The sequence below is a fragment of the Hippocampus bargibanti genome, linkage group LG08, assembly GCF_051943395.1.
Source record: "Hippocampus bargibanti isolate YZ-2025 linkage group LG08, ASM5194339v1, whole genome shotgun sequence".
In the NCBI taxonomy this organism is placed as follows: domain Eukaryota; kingdom Metazoa; phylum Chordata; class Actinopteri; order Syngnathiformes; family Syngnathidae; genus Hippocampus; species Hippocampus bargibanti.
The window spans coordinates 13194413-13216579 of NC_142741.1; the positions used below are offsets into that span (position 1 = coordinate 13194413).

A 22167-nucleotide genomic window follows, 5' to 3' on the forward strand; every position below is an offset into this window, starting at 1 on the left:
GAGCTGTAATTGTGGCACAAATGGCGGAAGACAATTTTTGTGTCATTGATTATTGTTTTTTATTGATAAATATGAGACACTGCACTCATTGAATCGTTTTATTGCAATCTTTTCATTGAATGTACAGTGAGACCTCAACTTACGAACGCCTTATAATACGAACTTTTCATCATACAAACGTCAAATTTATGAAAATTAAGCCTTATAATAAGCACTATTTTCATAATACGCACCCACCACGGCCGGTCCATCAAGCACGCGACCTTCGAATCTGGCGGAGTGATCTTCGGCGGAAGCACACGACCGAACAGCGCTCCAGCCGGCGCTATTTTCCACACCCCCTCTCATTGAATGCACACGTTGATCGCCTACTTGGAGCTTTGCTATGTCTTGTGCTGGCAAATCCAACAGTTTGCTTTGCACGAGGTGATTGTTAGTGTGCCATTTTATTCGCCCCGCCCGCCCTCTTTTGTCACGTTTTATTCCGCGTCCGTGGAATCATCGGACTCACGCCTTTTGTTGTTATAAAATCTCTGCCAGCACCTACGGGACTGGAAGTGAATGCAGATGACATCGAGGAGCTTGTTTCTGACCATAATGATGTCATCAACACAGAGAATTTGATTTGCCTTCAAGAGGACAAGCAGAAGCAGGCCATTCAACAGTTGATGTGCAGGCTTTTATTGAACAGTTCCATCCAGAAAAGGCTATGAGAATCATCAACATGATGAATGATAATGTGATGCCTCAGTTTCGTAAGACCTTACAAGTCAGAAAGCAACAGGTGTCAATTAAGAGCCATCAATGAGCATCACAAATGTAAATAAAGTGACTTTATTATACAGGGGAACCCGTATAATAAACCGGGAACGGATTATTCCCATTTTAATGGTTTCCTATGGGATTTTTTTTAGATACACACTTTTCGCCTTACACACTCTGTCTGGGAACCAATTAAATTCGTAAATTGAGGTCTCACTGTATTTTGATTATTATCCATCCATTCATTTTCTGAACCACTTTGCAAGCTGCAGCCTATCCCAGGTGTTTTCGGGCAGACGGTGGTGGACAACCTGAACCGGTTGCCAGCCAATCATAGGACTCACAAAGATGAACAAACTCACACTTAGGGACAATTTTGAGTATTCAATCAGCCCACTATGCATGTGTTTGGCATGTTGGAGGCACAAACATTGACTGGGAAGGGTATGAGACACAGTAACGCACGGTCATGGGTGCAAGGCAGTCTCCGATTGCCCACATCACGTGTGGCCAATAACATATTTTGCCAAGGGAGATATTTCAGTACACCTTCAGTATATCAAGGAACTTTGCACAAACCAATGTCGCACATTGAGTTTATTTCTGCGTCTGCAATGTGGAGAACTGCGTGCACTTTAACCACCTTGATTAGAGAGGAAATAAGGAGTAATTTCAACTGGCCTCACGTTGGCTACCTTGCATCCATTAATGGGGCACAACAGCACAAATGCCCTCTCATGCTCGATTCTCCCTATGGAGTAAAATCCCCAAAATAAACTCCACTCATGTGCCCAGTTAGACTGCGCTTTGCATTCAATTTGGGCTGAGAACATTCATGGTGCCCAAAGAGCTTAAAAGTGGATGTTTACATTCCATTTAGGTGTTTGCAGATTGGATTGGATTTGGATTGGATTTGCCTTTATTAGTCTCGCAGTGGAGAAATTTACATTTCACAGCAGCAAAGTTATGAAAGAAATGAAAGTAGAAAAGCAAAACACAGGAGCTGCTGGAAAGGCAGCCACTCTCGCGGCGCCGTCTTGAAGTCAAAAGAACAAAAAAAACCTAAATAACAAATAACATGACAACACAAAGACACTGAGAGACATTCATTCTTAAGCACTTTCTGTACCCTCTTTGTTACATAAAGCAGATGATGGATCCAACATGATTGGTCCGTATTTAATGCAGTTTACGTGGCCCATTCGGTTTGCGTCATACAAACATTTCTCCCATTAATCTCAAAGACAAAATATCGACTACTGGTTGATCACTGTGCAGCACTCTGTTATATTTGCGGGAGTGTTGTGCTGAGTCAGCTGCATCCAGATGGTATCTCTGCGTGCGGTTGGAACGTCACACAAATGACTTCACCCTGCACCCTCAAAGCACCACACTCCTTCCAGGCACTATTAATGCTTGATCTCATTGGCTCAAACTGAATGACATATGCTGTCAACAAAACGGAGAGTGGAGCAACATGCATGAAACCAATGAGAACAAAGATGCAAGGTGTATGTGTATGTGAATGTTGAGAGTCGAAGTGTTGTTTGGGGTTTGCATTTCAGGAAGGGTGTCACTGCGCATGGATGGCTACATTGAAGGTTTCAGAAGAAGAGACCATTGTTACTGGTATTTTTTTTTTACAATGGAAACACGTCAATACCAAACTGACACAAGATACATGGATATATAGTAGGATTGGACAATCGAAGCAAATGTGTGCAAAAGTGTGATTTTGGTTTTGGCAGTTTATAAAAACATTATCATCAAAGCAAAAGAAATAAGTGGGCCAAAGGTGTGACGTGAAAGCGCCCTGAATTGGATTGGATTAGCCTTTGTTAGTCTCACAGTGGAGAAATTTACATTTCACAGCAGCAAAGTGATGAAAGTAAGAGGAAAGGAAAGGAAGAAGTTGAAAAACAAAATACAGGACGTGCTGTAAAGGCAGCCACTCTTTAAGGCATAGCTTTGTTGTACAACATGCATGGGATGTCTACTGGAAAATACTATTAATATTCTTTTATTCATAGTAGTGGAGGGGGGAGTTATACATGGGCCTTAATAAACAAGATAGAGAGAGAGGGAGAGAGAGAGGAGAGAATAGACAGTTACCAGAAATGCTTATGGAACTCTTAAGCAAATGCATAGCTCAACTTCTGACCATTTTACATCACTGCTAGCGATATTATTTTCTCAGTACGTATGTATCTTGTTCATTCATTTGAACGAGTATCACTCACACTTGAATACAAGTGCAGAATGGAGAAAAAGCATCTCGGTGCAAACGGCACCCCAGCCGCTCCCAGGCTCTTACGATCAGGGCAAAAAGACAAACGCTTTTGATGTTTTAAGGCATAATAACTCATGCCACTCAAAATGTTATTTTTTATTTAAAAAAGAAACAGAAACATTTCTGGAAAGCTTTTGCTGCCCTTATCGATGACAAGGTTTCTTCAGCCGTCATCTGTACTTCTTGAAGGTGTCGGACGTTTCGCTTCTTATCCAAGAAACTTTGTCAGCAAACTAAAGTCTTACAGGTAGTTTAGACCCTAGATATATATCCCTACTGTCAAGACATGGCGGTGCCGGACTCTGCTATGATAGGTCCCTGCTATCAGGTTGGGGGGAGCAGAGGACGACTTCTCCACTGATAGTTCCTATCGTAGTATCGAAGTACAGATGACGACTGAAGAAACCTTTTCATCGATGGACCACTACTGTACGACTGAGAGCTTACACCGATGTTTTAATGCCCTTACTTTTAGCTTCTGCTCCCCATAGGTTAGCACGGGCCCTGCTCCAAATGGTAGTAGAATCGCCATGCCACATTTCACCGACAGTGATATCGTAGTCAGTTGATGTGATAAGACAATGCCAAGTTGGTGTTTGGAAAAAGCAAGTTATGGCATCCTTTGAAATAAACCCCAAAATAATCGATATTTTTACCATTACTTTACTCAATGTACACCAATGAAAACCAAGAAAAAAAATGTGTGATTTTCAGTGCACCGATACCATAAATTGATATCATAATTACCACTGATACCAGGCCATTCATTGATGCCATAGATCATTACCATACTGCTGTTTATCATTTCTAGATATTTTCGTGACCTTGTTGTGATGCCTGGAAAGGAGTTAAGTAGTGCAAGCACTATTTCACTTTGTGTGTGTCCACATTTATCTCTGTGTGTGTGGGGGGGTTGCTTGTGTGTGTGGTTTTTGTTATATGTATATGTATAGTGATGGATGTGGTTTTCCTCTGCAAGGAAAATTGGAGCCAAGACCATTATGCGTGTGTGCGTGCATGTGTGTGTGCGTGTGCGCATGTGCATGCGTTTGTGTGTGTGTGTGTGTGTGTGTGTGCGTGCATACGTGTGTGTGTGTGTGCGTGTGTGGTGTGTGCGTGTGTGTGTGTGTGTGTGTGTGTGCGTGTGCTCATTGTGGCAGGAAGCTGTCACAATGAGTTTGGCGGATTAAAATGTACATGAAAGTTAGTAATATGTTATATTATTTAAGAAATGAATGAGTTTGCATGGCGGTATTCATATGGTTCCACAGATTTAAGACCACGATCGTCACTTGCAGATTTCTGACTCTTTCTCAAACAAAAATCTACCCTAAATACCTTGCATGGCTTACAATTTCACCACATTGAAACTTTTGTCATCTGTGAATTGATTTAGACGCATACAAGGCCACTCATTCAACTCACTGACCGACATCAGGATGTCAAAATGCATATCAGAAACTGCTCTCATTATGATGAAAATCATGCAAAGACATCTTAAATGAACAGCTTATCTGACAGTATCAGTGAATAGTGAGCAGCTTTGTTTGTACTGATGCAGCTCTCGCACTGGAAAAATGCTCAGCGTCCTGAATCAACTTGCTGGTGGGAGTAGCGTTTAGCATTTGTTCACACCAAACAACAGCACACACTACCTTGAAAACAGCTTTGCCACAATGCATTAGCATTAGCGCGTGGTGCAATACACGTTCTTCATAAGATGGAAACTCTAAATACAAATAGGTGAAGCATTACACCTTCATCATTCAGACTGAGGGCCCAATTCACAGAGAATGAGCTTGGCTGCTGACAGTACCTTCATTTGCTCAATCATTTGCACTGCAGTTTTCTCCATTTGTATTGTATTGTATTGTATTGTATTGTATTGTATTGTATTGTATTTTACCATTTTCACAAAGGACATAGCGTTCATGACACACCAGAATAAACACACCGGACTATACTTCGGCCCTGATTTCTTACTGGTTGCAAAAAAAACACATATGGCAAAAGGTTGTGCTCCAAGAATTCAATGGAATAACACCATGTCAATTAGATCAAGATAGATGAAATGTGTCACAATGTGTTACGATTGATAATGCATGTAGTTTTATAACTCTTTAAGCCTTGGTTATTTAATTACAAATGGTGCAGACAGACAACATCACTTCACTGTAAGGGATGTATTCTTTATCCTCTGCGAAAAAATTCACCGTAGGATCTTATGGAGTCACTCAGACTAGTGACAAAGTGAATACAGTACTGTACTTGCAAATAAAGACCCACCTTCTCCTCCGTTGGTTTGTGTGACTGTTAATGTTGCCACTCAGTGGCCAAAGCCGCCAGGTACATTGTTATTGTCATGATCTGGTTGGCGACCAACGGGGGGCGCTGTCGGCCCCGCCTGCACCTGCACAGGTGCTGGTCGTCCCGATCAGATTGGCGAACAGCGGGTAGCGACGTCGGCCCTGCCGGCAGCCTCGCAGGTGCAGGTCGTTAAGATCAATTACACTTAAAAGGACACCTGGCACGATCATCCGGTGCCGATTCATTGTTTGTTTGCTGCTTGTTTGCTGCATGCATTGTGTACGTGTTTGTTTAACCTTGGCGGACTTTTACACTTGGTTTTCTTTTGCTACTTTGTATTTTTTCCATTCAGATCATTTTGATGTTTTACATTTTGTTACTGCTGACCTTTATTTTAATACAATTTGTCAAACAACTTCCTGCTCCCTCCTGCCTGCTTTTTGGGATCCGAACCCGCCATCACCACCTCGCAAAACCGTGACAGAATGAATCGGCCAACGATCGGATCCCGCAGGTACATCGGACCCGTCTCATTTCCACCCTGTGCCTGGCAATGCTACGTCCACGTTAGCGCAAGCCTCGTCGAGTTTGAATTGCGTCACTCGACGAGCCGCAACGTCCACGTAAACGTCCGGCCGAGACCTCCTTCCAGGTGGCCGTCCAGGGTGAAACTGGGTGACTGGCATTGCACGCCCACGTCCAGCCACGCTGTCGTCGTGCATGACGAATTGAGTCTCATCCACGACGAGCCGTGCAACGTCCGCGTCAACGTCAGTCCGAGACCCCACTCACCGCTGGATCCCGGAGCGGCTCTGGACCCGTCTCGTTCCCCCGGAGCCGGGCATTTCACGCCCACGTCGGCGTCCGGCCGAGACCTGGTCCCATACGGCCGTACGGGGTGCCATTCTGCGCCTGGCAGTCGACGTCCACGCAGAGCCATGCGCCGTCGCGTGAACGTGCGAGAGGGATCGCACTCACGCCCACGACGATCCGTGCCGCGTCTTCGTCCACCCCAGGCCGAGTCCCGTTCCCATCAGGCCGCCGCCCGTCGTATGCTGGAGAGGCAGCGGTTGCCCTCTCCACCGACCGTTCCCTGGCGAGTGGACCTTTTGGGAGACTGTTGGGACTTCTGGAAGCAGCCCCTTGAAGGGGGGGTACTGTCATGATCTGGTTGGCGACCAACGGGGGGCGCTGTCGGCCCCGCCTGCACCTGCACAGGTGCTGGTCGTCCCGATCAGATTGGCGAACAGCGGGTAGCGACGTCGGCCCTGCCGGCAGCCTCGCAGGTGCAGGTCGTTAAGATCAATGACACTTAAAAGGACACCTGGCACGATCATCCGGTGCCGATTCATTGTTTGTTTGCTGCATGCATTGTGTACGTGTTTGTTTAACCTTGGCGGACTTTTACACTTGGTTTTCTTTTGCTACTTTGTATTTTTTCCATTCAGATCATTTTGATGTTTTACATTTTGTTACTGCTGACCTTTATTTTAATACAATTTGTCAAACAACCTCCTGCTCCCTCCTGCCTGCTTTTTGGGATCCGAACCCGCCATCACCACCTCGCAAAACCGTGACAGTTATAAGCAACATAATTAATTGAATTGCACAATTAAATTTTATTGCAAACCGTTGGCTTATTTTATATTATAATGCATTAAACTTTGCTCTTTATTTTTGAAGACAGCTCACACACTCGCAATTGCCGTAAAACTGAAAAATCTTCACATTTTAAGGCAGCCTGGTTTTCCCTGTATGGGAATTTGTCAGACTGTGCTGTGCCATGGTGATCAAGGACATTTTCTTTTGCATGCCCACAGCCAACCTGACAATTTGTATATGTCTACTCTAAGTTTACTGTGTATATTTTATGTAATATCGATTTCAATGGGAACAGAGCTCCTAATGGCACTTTTAAGATTTAGATTGTATGTATGTATGTATGTATGTATTTGATGAACATAAAAATGACACACATTTCCATTCTTGCACGTCAATAGAGTCTCTGATTTAGTAGGCCACCTCCTTTCACAGTAAGAACACACAAGTTCTGGCAGCCAGTTGTCGTGGCAACTGTTTCAGGCAATGCTTTGCCTCACCTGTCGCCCTCTAAGGACATGGAGACACACGTATGCACAGACACACAAATACTCGTCGAATGGTGGTCTGATGGTATTATTCTTCAGTGGGCTGGCGCACACACACACGCACAAACACACACACACAGACACACGCACACATGCACACACACACACACACGCACATACTCAATGTTTCCAGACATATCTATGTTAAAAGCTGACATGCAATCCTGCTAGAGCCATTAACACTAACACCCCTAACGGCCTCTACACCCCCCTCCCCCACTCCCACACATCCACATGCACACAACCGCACGGCCACGCGGCCACACGACCAGGAAACAGACAAGCACACACTTCCAGGCCAAAGGATAACTCAAAATTACAGGTAGGCGGACTAACAATGTATTTTTGCCATCGAGCATCTGGGGGTTCAAATGATGACACTCCAGACTACTAAATTGCTAGTGTGTGTTTGTGTGTGTGTGTGTGTGTGTGTGTGTGTGTGTGTGTGTGTGTGTGTGTGTGTGTGTGTGTGTGTGTGTGTGTGTGTGTGTGTGTGTGTGCGTGCGTGTGTGTGTGCGGTAGCAGCTTCCATGACCTTAACCCCGCAATTTGTCACGTGAATAGTCAGCGAAAACATACATCGTATACCCATGCAAAGCACGCATACGTTGGCTGTACGTTTTCTCCCATAACATTTTAGGACCTCCTGTTTATTTAAGCTAATTCAAATATACAGTGAGACCTCAACTTACGAACACCTTATATGACGAACTTTTCATCTTACGAATGTCAAATTTATGAAAATTAAACCTTATAATTAGCACTATTTTCATAATACACACCCACCACGGCTGGTCCATCAAGCACACAACCTTCGGATCTGGCGGAGTGATCTTCGGCGGAAGCACACGACCGAACAGCGTTCCAGCCGGCGCTACTTTGCACACCCCCTCTCATTGAATGCACACGTCGATCGCCTACTTGGAGCTTTTCACTGATAATTTTACTATGGGACCGAAAAAAAAAACACCACTGGCTCGTGTTCAGCCCAAGAAGACACAAAATAAAATCACCGACGCTGAGAAGAAGGAGATAATTGAAAAACACGAACGAGGTGTGCGTTTGTGTTATTTAGTGGCCGAGCACGGCTATGCTAAGTAAACCATTGCTACCATTCTCCGGAACAGAAAAGCCATCAAAGGTGCGTCTGTTGCAAAAGGTGTTTCTGTGCTCTCAAAGCGACGGTCTCAGGCAATCGAAGAAGTTGAAAAACTTCTGTTAATTTGGATTAACGAAAAGCAGCCATCCGGCGACAGTGTGAGTAAAGCTATTTTATGCGAGAAAGCACGGCTAATTCACACCATAATAAAGGCAATGTTGGCCAAATTTAATGATGTGCAGGCTTTTACCGAACAGTTCCATTCAGAAAAGACTGTGGCTATGACAGTCATCAACATGATGAACAATAATGTGATGCCTCAGCTTTGTAAGACCTTACATGTCAGAAAGCAACAGGTGTCAATTAAGAGGTTTTTAATCAGCAAAATTGATGAGGAGTCTCCAAAGAAAAAAGAAGAGAAGCCACACCAGAGGTTAAGTTACCAACAGTCCTTATGGAAGGTGACTCTCCTTCCATAAGCCATCAACGACCATCAAAAAGGTAAATAAAACTTTATTTTACAGCACAGTTAATTTCTTTAATTACAGTCCTCATGTAATGTGCCTCTTTCCAAACAGCAATTCCCTTTGACCTTCGACCTCCAACGCCATTCCATCAAACCATCAATGACCATCACAAATGTAAATAAAGTGACTTTATGATACAATGCAGTGTATTTCTTTCATTACAATACAATATCACATTTATTATACATAGAATAAGGTATGTTGTGTGTAGTTTTAAGGCTTATTTAGTTGAAAAGTATATTGTATGGAAACCCGGGTGTAATGATATGAGCAAATCGTATTTGCATATACTAGTGATGCCTGGCTTTAGATCAAAGGAGCATGCTGCTGCCAGTCAGTCTGAGAGCCTACGAGAGCCACACATGTCAATTGCCTTCTCCTTCCAACCAATACAGCTCTCCTAATAAAGAACCTCAACTCTATCCAGAAGTTGTATCATTTACCGAACTCGCTTACACAAAACAACACATGGTGTCAGAATTGGTCTGGAAGACAAGAGGACGATAAAAGGACTTGGAACGGAAGATTCCACGGAGGAAAGACATTGAGCACAACCCCCCGGCAGAAAATGGCAAAAGTGGAAGCTTTACATCCACCCACAGCTCTGCAGTGGGTGGTAACGTGTCTGAAAATTGGAAGAGATTTAAGCAATGTTTTGAACTGTATTTGTCTGCTATTGGAGCTGATGAAAGCCATTCGAAGATGAAAGCATCCATGTTTTTGCACGTTGTGGGAGAGGAAGCTCTCGAGGTCTACAATAACTTCACATTTGATGCTGAGGATGACAAGATGAAGTTTCAAAAATAATGGAAAAGTATGAAGCTTACTGCATTCTAAAACACAATGTGACGTTTGAAAGGCACAGACTCTTCACGTGTGTACAGACAGTTGGAGAAACTATTGACCAATATGCAAATGAGCTGAGAAACAGATCAAAGACATGTGAGTTCGGTGGATTAACAGAATCACTGATCAAAGACAGAATAGTGTGTGGCATTATAGACAATAAACTGAGAAAAGATTACTCAGAGAATCAGATATGGACCTGGAAAAAGCCTTAGCACTGTGTAGAGCCGCTGAGACTGTTAAGTCACAGGCGAAAGAGCTGCTAAATGAGGCTAGCTGCAATGTGGATGCAGTGGAAAGAAATGCACACAGATTCAACACAACCAAGACTGCTGATATGACAGCAAGAGTGAGACAACCCAAAAAAAATAGGATATTCAAACAAAAATGTTGTACTAGTTGTGGTACGCAACATCCCCCAAAGCACTGTCCAGCATATGGGAAATATGTAAAAACTACTGCCACCTGTTAATACATTGCCATCTCTATTCATGCATATTAGCATATTTGACAATAAAGCTGACTTTGACTTTGACTCTGACTTTGACTTTGACTTCAAGGTGCTCATGAGAAAGGAGAGGTTTTACTTTAGCCACTTGCCTAACATGAAAGAAGCTGGGTTTAACAACAGCACCAATTTGTCAGTCAAGTTTAAAGTCACTGTCCAGTTTACGACTCAAGTTTGAGACTTTTGACTTCAGATAAAGAGCCATGGGGCCCGAGTCAACAGGATGAGATGTATATGGGCCACTGGGACCAAACAGTATTACTTCTGTTTTTTGCCATCCAGGTTTTGAATTCCTCCAAGCAGGATAAAAGTGGCCTTAACGAAAAAGTGTCTTTTTTTGCTCAGTGGGACATAGATCTGACAGTCAGCTGCATAGCAGTGGAAGGAAATACCATGTTTCCTAAGGATGGAACCCAGTGGGAGCAGGTATAGTGAGAACAACATTGGTCCCAAAATTGAGCCCTGTGGAACACCACATGACAGAGGGCCAGTACGTGATTCAGAGCAGCCAAGACGAACACAAAAGGTTATGTCAGAAAGGTATGACCTAATCCAATCAACTCCTGGTAATGCACATCAAGTGCTGCAAACGAAACAGTGGATTACTGTGGTCCAATGTGTTGAATGCTGCAGTCAGAGCTAATAAAACCAGACACACGTCATCTCCAGTGTCATTGGCCAGGAGGATGTCATTAGAAACCCGTATCAGGCCCGACTCTGCGCTGATTCATCTTGAAACCTTGACGAGGAGACCTCTAAGATGTTATGTGCATCCAAGAAAGATTTCAACTGCATGTGCACCACTTTTTCAATGAATTTTGAGATGAAAGACAGTTTGGAAATGGGCCTAAAATATGACAGTACATAATTTAAGCATAACTTTGGGCAAGCGCACTATTTGTGATTTGATCCCAAACGACATTGTTATGGTTTTGCAGTTACAGTTCAGTAAAACAATCGTGAAGTCCTCCTTCGCGATTTCTGTGTTGTCTGAATATTTATCACACACAAAGGTACCGATTTTATCTAACCAAGAAAATATAAAATCCAATTTCTAAATAATTATTCCATATACTAAGGAGTAAAAAAACATCTGGCTCTATGTGAAGAAGGAATAGATCTGCGACCCTTTGGATCACAAAGTAACTATAACTAGGAGAAGGTGACTGGGAAAGCGGAATTAAATTTCACGGGTTACGCACCACATGTGTTAAATCTACAAAGCACATAATTAGAATCTGCCAGAAAGTGTGATCTCAAGATACATCAATCTAAAGAAAATCAAGAAAGAAGTTATTTAAATCTATCACTTTGAAAATTGTTATACAGCCATTTTCAAGACACTGGGGCACTTATGCACCACACATGGATTAAAATGGTAACAATGGTTAACATTTCCGTGAGTGGTTGACGAGTTAAAATTACTGCAAGAGTAGGACGATAACGGCTCACCCAAGTGTTCGCAAAATTACCTCAAACACCCCAAGACTTATTTCTATCTCAATTTGCTAGGTGGTCGTGGTGGACCCCCCAAAAAAGCAGACAGGAGGCAGGAGCAGGGTGTATTAGACAACTTGTGCTAAATACACAAAATATTAAACAACAAAGTCATTGGAATAAAAAGGTCCAAAGTAGGAAATAAAACCATGAGTAAAACATGACAAGACGAAACAAACCTTACAGGGTTATACAAACAATGACCAGAAACTCTCGACGTCCTGTTATTCTTGATGTTGCTCAGTAAAGACTCTTCTTTTCAATCACTGTCTCCACCGTGTATTTCGGATCCGATCCCCACTACCTTCCGGCGTCCCTCGAGTTTGGTCACCACTCATCGAGCGGACGTGACAGTTATGAATTTCCTGCTGAAGCCACTCAGGGAGCACACTACAAAGCTGGGCTGCAGGCTCTGTAGGCTGTGGGGAAAGAAATGCAAAATGCCTGCTAGGGAGGAAAGAGTTAAAAGAAAAAAACAACGATAAAAACAAAACAAAACAAATGCTGTCTTTTATTGGACGCATAAAGACAAAATATTTGTGAAGGGTTCATAACTATACATTGTATTCTGTGGCACTGTCTGGTACTCGTCCATTGGTGGACAAAGAGAGGCCACTCCGAGAATGGGAGAATGACAAAACCCAATGCCCGTCTTCTTGTTATACTTGTAAATGCTTTCTGCTAACTACAAAACATCTCTAAGCTCTTTTTCAAATAATTGTATACCACCACAATACATTGACATACGTGACATATACAGTAAATGTCACTAGGCCATCTTGCCACCAAAAGTAAGATGCGGCGGGATAGGCAATTACAAGCAATACATCAAATGAGGAACAATTTGTTGTGGACACAAGAATTTTGGTGAAAACCAATGAAAATAGTTTAAAAACCTGTAGTAAAATTCACAGAAATAAAACAGTGGTGAATTTGTTGCGTCACACGCGTGTATGATTTTGAAGTGCGCTTTTCAACACTTTCATGTCTTTCAATTCCTTGATCTCCTTGATGTGCGTATCACCCTGACGCATAGCACACGCTTGCAAATTGTATAAAAGGAGCTGTCGCGGGACAGAGAGATTGGGCGAACCACGAGGCAGAATCACATCAGAGTCATCTCGGGCTCACGCCGGGCGTCGGACGGACATCACGGCACGACTTGCTCAACTCCACGCCACGATCAAGCTCTGCGCGTCACCTGCCTGGGAGATCTGACAACGAACCTACTTACAAATAAAGAGAAACATCAAACTCTTTATTGGCGAGCTAGCCAGGAGGATTTTTTCCCTCCTCTCAGCCCAATCAACTCTCCAAATGGAAAGAACCAGATTTCCCAGCCGCCTGGGAACCCGGCATCTTCACAGCAAGACCCCTCGAGCCGAGCTCCCGATGGGCCGCCACCACCCGTGGGCGCCCCGACCCCACCGTGAAACCTGCCGCACCCTGATGGCCAACATCGTCCAATTCGCCTGGCAACTCTGCAACTAGCTGCATCGTATATGTCCACGATCGCACATCGTCGGACATCGCTTATGTCCACGATCGGACATCGTATATGTCCACGATCGGACATCATTGGACATCGCTTATGTCCACGATCGGACTTCGGGAAGACGCTTCATGGCCGACACGGCCGCCGACGTCAGCGTGCTTCCTCAGCGTCCTGCAGAGCGCCATGGCAGCGCGATCATCGCCACCGTCGCCGATGACCGGCCTGTCCGGGCCCGGCAGCATGGCCAATCCCACGCACCTTCGTCCTCACAATCCCTCATCGATTGTCCGACATCTCACGGTGAGAAGACCTTCCGGCATCGACTCGACGGCCGCGAGGAAAGTTTCCATCGATCGACTCAAACTGGCAGTCGTGAGCACTCTTTGCCGTGCTCCCGTACAACGACTTCAGGCACCACGAAACCTCCTCGGCAACCTCCCCACCGACGCCTGCCACGCCCGGTGACCGTCATCTTGCCTGGCCTCACCATGTCGCAGAATGACTTTTGTTTTTATTTCTTTTTCCTTCATCGCTTTCACCGACTTCGGATCCAGGAGGGGAGCCCTGTTGCGTCACACGCGTGTATGATTTTGAAGTGCGCTTTTCAACACTTTCATGTCTTTCAATTCCTTGATCTCCTTGATGTGCGTATCACCCTGACGCATAGCACACGCTTGCAAATTGTATACAAGGAGCTGTCGCGGGACAGAGAGATTGGGCGAACCACGAGGCAGAATCACATCAGAGTCATCTCGGGCTCACGCCCGGCTCATGCCGGGCGTCGGACGGACATCACGGCACGACTTGCTCAACTCCACGCCACGATCAAGCTCTGCGCGTCACCTGCCTGGGAGATCTGACAACGAACCTACTTACAAATAAAGAGAAACATCAAACTCTTTAAATTCATTGTGGAAACAGAAATGTCTATGATTTCATGCGAATTAATTACGTAAACCGAAAATTTCGTAAGGCCAGGTGTTCGTAAACCGAGGCCCCACTGTATGTTGGAAATTGGTAATATTGTTGAAGACTTGGTGGAAGTTCTTCCAATCATTAGTTACCATGGAACTGATTTGACATGTGGCTAAAGCTTGCTTATGGCTTAGATACGCTGTTTAGGTCCCGGGTTTGGCTATTGACATCAGAATGATTTACTCTTCTGAACACAACTGTAATGTAGAAATGCGATGGGGAATACAGTCAAAACATGATGAAAAATGTGATGTGGTCAAAAAGGGATTGAAAACTAGTGGGAGGTAACGTGTCATTTGTTTAATCACAGAAGATTTGTACTTAATGCTGATGACAAGTACAACAGAAATAAAAAAAATGTGTTTTTTTTTGTGATGATGTTCGCATGTGTCCAGTCAATTCATTGACTACAAGATATTTAGTGTGACATGCATGTGCTGCTGCAATCACATCTGTAATGTAAAGTGGCAGTCTACACATGCTCAGATGGAGAAAGCACATGCTGGATGAAAGTTTTGTGTCAGAGACACAAAGAGAACACACAAAAATCATTAAAAACCATATTAATAATTAAAACAAAAAAACAAAGACTAAAAAGGTGTGATGATAATCTAAAACACACTTGTCACCAAATGTGTGAATGCTGAAAGTTCAAAGAATCTGTAGCCACTCCATGAAAGGAACACTGTGGTCATTCTTGTCCAGTGGGACAAGGGGCAGGAAGTGTGTATTTAAATGAACTTTACACGTTAATGTAAAAAACTTTCACTGCGGCTGTTAGAGTCAAAGCAAATCGCAAGCTCATCATTTTTAGGAATGTTTTGACCATATTGCACCAGATTTCACCATGCAACAATGCTTTTGGGGGTGAATATTTAGCTTTGACCAAAACTATTCTTGTGTGATAGCCGGCTTGATTGAGAAAAAAAACAATGTTGTGTTACTCATGATTCCCTTTTGTCACGTCCGAACGAGGTGTGGCAACATATCTCGTCGGAAAAAAAGGAGAGCTGAATCCAAAATATTCGGAGACAGGAATGGGTTCAAAAGAGGCTTTACTGAGACATGCAGGGAACAAACAAAGTGACGAAACAGAAAAGCAAGGCAACAACTGCCGAGTGGGACCAACCTGCGTACTGTGAGGCGACAAGGGCGAGGAATGAGGAAATACACCGGCGAATACCAAGCCTAACCGGGTGACTTTTAGACACCATGTCCGCCGGAATCCCGTGGAGACGGACGACGTGGTTAACCAGGAGCTGGGCCGTCTCGATGGCGGATGGCAACCTGGTTAACGGGATGAAGTGGGCCGACTTGGAGAAGCGGTCCACCACCGTGAGGGCGACCGTCTTGCCATGGAAATGGGGAAGGCCAGTGACGAAGTCCAGTTAAATGTGGGACCAAGTTCGGGAGGGGACTGGTAGTGGCTGGAGAAGTCCCGCCGGGGGTTGATGGTAGACCTTCCCACAGGCGCAGGCTGGGCATGCCTTCACATAGTTCGCGATGTCCTTCCTGTAGTCCCTCCACCAGAACCGCTGGGCTATGAGGTGGAACGTCCTGAAAGTTGTGCCCGTGTCGGGGATCTGCAACTCGTCCTTGAGAGCGGCGGTGAATCCGTGGCAGAACACTCCTCTCAGCACCCGATCGTTGTAGCCACTCTGGATGGCCCGGATGTGGAAGGCGATGGCATATTCGGCGGCTGAACGCGTACCTTGCGTGCAGTCCAGGAGTACCCCATCCGCTCTGTACTCAGTAACCGGGTGGTGGAACACCTGGTGGAACTCGGCCACGAAGTCCGGGTATGACGCGCCGATTTCGGGTTAGGACTCCCGGACCACCAGCACCCAGGACGCCGCCTGGTCCGTGAGCAGGCTGGTGATGAACGCAACATTGGCCTTGTTGCTGGCGTACACGGAGGGTTGTTGGTCGAACACCAACGAACACTGCATGAGAAATTGGGCTCACGCCGTAACGTGCTGGGTGCGGTAGGGGAACACCGCGGCTGCTTACTGAGGGGGCCCCGTCAAAGTCGCGGCGCGTGCCTCTTCAAGGTTTTGAACCAGCATGGACGTCGTACCGCGGAGCTCTGCGATCTCTTGTTCCAGCTGGTTCAATCCCTCCGTTTGATGCAACAATGCGGACATAAACTTGTCTCCATCGGTGGGATTCATGGGGCCGGTGTATTCTGTCACGTCCGAACGAGGTGTGGCAACAGATCTCGTCGGACAAAAAGGAGAGCTGAATCCAAAATACTCGATGGAGACAGGAATGGGTTCAAAAGAGACTTGACTGAGAAGCGCAGGGAACAAACATAAAGTGACGAAACGGAAAAGCAAGGCAACAACTGCCGAGTGGGACCAACCTGCGTACTGTGAGGCAACAAGGGCGAGGAATGAGGAAATACACCGGCGAATGCCGAGCCTAACCGGGTGACTTTTATAGCCAGAAGGCACAATCAGTGGATTGGGATCAGGTGCGTGAGCCCGGAGGAGCAGGGAGGGGAGGGGTGCGCACCTGATGCCAGTCAGGATGTGACACCTTTATTCCCGCATATTTACATTGCAAATACGACAACTATCACTCAAAGCCATGATACCATTGGGCCAATCATCCAGATAACATCTAGTCAAAGCATAGTTTATGCTGGTGATGACATTTTCATTAGCTGCTGGCATTGGTCAACACAAAATTTTAGTGCACCAGTTCCAGCGCAAACTATTGTACTGATTTTTCATACCCTCACCCCCCCTTTCCCATCCCAAGCAGATCACATTGGAGCAGAGTCAGATTGATACGGTGGAGAACGTCTCGATACAACTCTATCGAGGTTACCAAAAACTTGAATTCAGACTTTGTATCTCAACGACTGGACTTGACATAACTAGAATTACATGACTTGACAAGTCTTTTTTTTCATCAAATCATTAAAAAATAAGCATTTTAATTAATAACTTTTGCAATTTTAGAAAGAAAAGCAAGGAATAAAAGTAGGTATTTATTTCATTTACGCTAATTTGGAAAACCAGTCAGCCGGCACTTGTGTTTGTACTAGAGACAAATCAGACCTGTATATGTAAAATGACAAAAAGCAAAATTCGGCACGCGCGCGCACACACACACACACACACGCACACACGCACACACACACACAAAGACTTGCTGATTTTGGTAGCAGTCTTGCTTCTCACTTTTCCTTCCTTCATCTCCTTAAAACAGAGCTTTTGAATCCAAATCATATTTGTTCTTATGTCAAATGACTCAAGGCGTCATGTACCGAGTATGTGGTGTCATAGCTGACTGCAATGTCTGACTTTGTAACCAAAATACTGTATTTTATTTTATCTGTGGACAAACATTTGGTGGCACACCTCATAAAGAACTTTGGTGAGAGCTCTGTGATGCCAACTGTTCTCATTAAGTCATTTTGGACGATCATATTCTTCCACTATTTAGGGACAGGCTGAGGAAGACCCCTGTGTCATTTTCTCAAAACAAGGTCAAGGCCAAAATTGCTTGAATGAGTTTGTACGTTTCTAGAGGAGCATTTACTTATTTTTCACCTCACTCAATTGGGATAGTCACATATTCCACTACTTTTGTCCATATGTCGATACATTAAGTAGACTGTAAGAGGTTGAACACAACATTCCAAGATGCTATTGAACATTTCATTTCTTTGAATTATTATGTAATAAATCCAGGCAGCTCAGTCGTCGATTGGTTAGCATGTAGACCTCATAGTATTTGCTAGGTAGATAAATGGATGGATGATAACTTGGTGAGATTAATTCCCGAAAAAAGGTCTATTTAAATGAATACAAAACATAACTAATGGATGGGTGGCACGGTGGTCCAACAATTGGCAAGTCACAGTGCAGAGATCATGGATTTAATCTTCGCCCCGGCCTCCCTGTGTGGAGCTTGCCTATTCTCCCCAGGCTTGCGCGGGTTTTCTCCGGTCCTCCGGTTTCCTCCCCGATTCCCCCAAAAAAGTTGCATGGCAGGCTGATGTACCAATGGAGTTGTGAGTGAGCGCGCGGATGGTTGTTTTTCTGTGTGCCCTGCGATTGGCTGGCAAATGGCTCAGGGTGTCCCTTGCCTACTGCCCAAAGACAACCTGGAATAGACTAAGGTTCTCAAATATAACATAAAATAAGATAATCTCTATTAGCGCAGAGCGCCGATGCGTATGTAGAACTGTCGCGGTTTATAATTGAAGCAGATTTATGTGGGACAGGAGATGTGAGACAATGTCTTTTCGTCAATGGATGCTACAGTTTCATGTTTGCTTTCAACATTTAGCTTGTTGGAGATGTGCAAATTCCACTGACATCCCTGATCCACTGCTGAAATGGATGCTTTGATCCTCTCCTCTTTCATCTAGAACTGCTTCATGTCATCACAAAGAGGGTACAGCAAGTCCTGAAGAATGAATGACTCTCTATGTCTTTGTGTTGTCATATTATTTGTTATTTTTGTTTTTCCCAAGATGGCGGCGCGTGAACACGCAGCGGCTCCCCTCTCCTGGCAAATTGCTGTTTTCATGTATATTATGTTTGTTAAAGTCATTATAAGTGCCTTGCATGTTGGGTCCGAGAGGACAGTGATTTCATCTGTGCTGTATGTCATGCATATTAGCATATTTGACAATAAAGCTGACTTTGACTTAGTCTCACAATGTAGAAATATTGTCAGAGAAACAGCAAAACCCACTTGCAGAAATACCAAATTTGACTCATTATAGCGTGCAAAGAAAACGCTTTCAAAAGTTTTTTATTGCGTTTAAAGGTATGATGGTATTGGTGAACTAACAAAGGAGTAAAATCATTTTGCAAACGTTTGAAATCGCGTGGTCAATGGTTAGAACTCCATCTTTTCTGAACAGGGATTTAAAAACATTTATCTTTGCCACAGCAGGAGTCGGTCATTCAGTCACATCCCCACCACTCAATGAGAGAAGATTACGATCTTGAGAACCTACAAAAAAAATGGTGGGTTACAAACCACAAACTGTCCCGCAAATGCTGAATTTTCAAGTGTTGCGGTTATGAAACCCCAAAATGTTGTTTGAAAGGCATTAAGAAGGAGCAGCGGAGGAAGACATTTTCCACCACATTTTCAGAAAGGGCTTATGTCAGCGTATGGCTCTATTTTTCCCTCGCAGGAATGTTAATCTGATAATTGGATTAATTATAAAATCGTAAAGCTCAACTCACTGTCTCTTTTGCTTCTTTTTTTTCGTGTTGCTGCAGGGTCTCTGAGGACAGAAGGCATTAAGGCGTCTGATGTTCTGCCTGTCTTGAAGGAGAAAGTGGCCTTCGTATCCGGTGAGTGTCACCAAAATCTTCTCCCACCCACTCCTAGATAGACGAGACACATTTTCTGCATGTGAGACGTCAAAGGTTTTTTTAATGTATGATTAACATCTTTAAAAACATCTTTTGCCACTTGCTGAAAATGATCACAAGTACTGAATCTGATAAATGACCAATCAACCTTGTCATTGTTTTTATTAAACTGTCATTTTTTAACAACTTTCAAGCTCAGTCAAAGTGGCATTTGAGACAAGTGAGCAACAAATAATGGCCACAGACATGTATGTCGATGTAGAGTACATGACAAGTTCACAAAAGTCACTCCGCCGAAAACTAGTTTGTATGCCAAGATTATATTCTCGCGAATTTAATGTTCATAAAGCGAAAAGTTCGTGAGCTAAAGCGTTCGTGAGCTGAGGTATGACTGTATGTGTGTGTGTGTGTGTGTGTGTGTGTGTGTGTGTGTGTGTGTGTGTGTGTGTGTGTGTGTGTGTGTGTGTGTGTGTGTGTGTGTGTGTGTGTGTGTGTGATGTGTGTGTGCGTTTGTGTGCATGTGTGTGCTGCTCTCACAAAAAAATATTTCTAAATAGTTTGCTTTTACGGTTCTTGAAGGCAAAAAGCTTCCTGGCCTCTGATTTAGACTGTTGCATTTAAAGAGTTTGATGGTTCTCTTTATTTGTAAGTAGGTTCGTTGTCAGATCTCCCAGGCAGGTGATGCGCAGAGCTTGATCGCGGCGTGGAGTTGAGCAAGTCGCGCTGTGATGTCCGTGCCTTTGCGGGGCTTTGCAAGTCTCTTTGAGTCTGTGAGTCCGAGATGAGTCTGAGATGATTCTGCTCCGTGGTTCGCCCAATCTCTCTGTCCCGTGACAGCTCCTTTTATACAATTTTCAAGTGTGTGCTATGCGTCAGGCTGAGACGCACATCAAGGAGATCAAGGAATTGAAAGACATGAAAGAGTTGAAAGGCGCACTTCAAAATCATACACACATGTGACGCCACACATTAACTTGTCATGTTTTTGAAACCCGGAGAAAACCCACATCAGCATGAAAAGTCTAATCTTAATCGATCCCTGCACCTCAGCCCTGTGAGAGGCAGATGTGCTAACCAGAAGACCACCTTACAAAAAAATACATTTCAATCTATATTTGGTCCTGCATATTTTTGATGTTTCCACCTCCAATGCAACCTATTCAAACAATCCTTTCATCTTCTAGCTCGGCAGGGGCCCAATAATGATCCTGATCATTTTTATCCGGTGTTTTGAAGGAGGGAAATATTGAAAACATCAAGTATTTAAACAGACCTGGGTTTGGAAAAATATGTTGTCCTCCATTCATCAATAACTTGGACAATTCAAGGCGTATACTGACGAAAGCCATTCACAGCAACATTCACTTGATAATATCAAAGTCTGCGTTGAACCAAGGATGCGTGTTTTTGTGATATGGGAGGTAGCCAGGAGTCAGAAAAGACAGAATCTCAAGAGAGTCAGCCAGATTTGCTGAGCAATGGTTCAGTAATTTATCGTTTCATTTGATTCTTTATTTTAATCTCACATGCTTTTAAATTAAGGCTAGAACTCACTCCCACATCACAGTCATCTGACCGATGTAATGAAGTGTCAGGGGAACAAAGTGCTGTGCTTAAATCATCAGAAAGTGTTCATGTAACTACAAAACAAAATACAGCAGAAGCAAGCTTTTGTGCAGTTAATGCTCCAAAGGACACATTAACATATTTCTTTTGTGCCGAGCTAAATGTCAGCATCTCTTCTTTACCACAATATTGTTTTGGACTGTAAACCTGAATCTGCTCTACAATTCTTTGTTGACCATTTAAGTTTTCATTATTTGACATTTGGTTTAACATCTGCTATTGATCATTGATGACTCCTTTGTGAAGCAAGTGGAGCAAAATGGGTTCGCACCAACCGGCGGAGGCGCTGTTGGTTTGCAACATGACGTCAGCTCTAGGAAGTTAAAGGACAACCGACGTCTCTGGACAACTTGTGTCCATAATTTGTAAAATGGCTTCAAATGACTTCTACTGAGCGTATTTTACAAAGATTCCACCGCATATAGCTATATTTTACGTTCTAAGACTCGTGCTGAGACTAAGACTGTCATGTCTACAAGAGGTCGCCATTTTCTTCTGCCTCTTTTTGGGTGAGACATTTACCCCCAATGTTGGCTCGAAATGGCACCGAATAAATTATTTAATCAATTGCAAACATGTATGTTTTCCTCTTCAGAACTATTTGAATCATATTCATAACAGAATGTGTAACAAGAAAGCATATTCTCCGAATCTGAAGCCATTGTTTTGATTCTCCAGCAATGCAAGATGCCAATTCGCAGCTCAATGTTTCGCAGATTTTGGACACTTTAAGTCATTTT

General features: G+C 43.9%; 1 protein-coding gene across 2 annotated transcripts in view; it reads left to right on the top strand.

Moving 5' to 3' along the window:
• Nucleotides 1–22167, top strand: part of kalrna (kalirin RhoGEF kinase a) — a 200152-nt gene that overhangs the window by 23706 nt on the left and 154279 nt on the right. For both annotated transcript variants that reach the window (XM_089002867.1, XM_089002868.1), the window contains exon 2: nucleotides 19706–19780. In XM_089002867.1, coding sequence (XP_088858993.1) covers nucleotides 19706–19780 — 75 coding nt within the window. The remainder of the gene's footprint in view (nucleotides 1–19705; nucleotides 19781–22167) is intronic.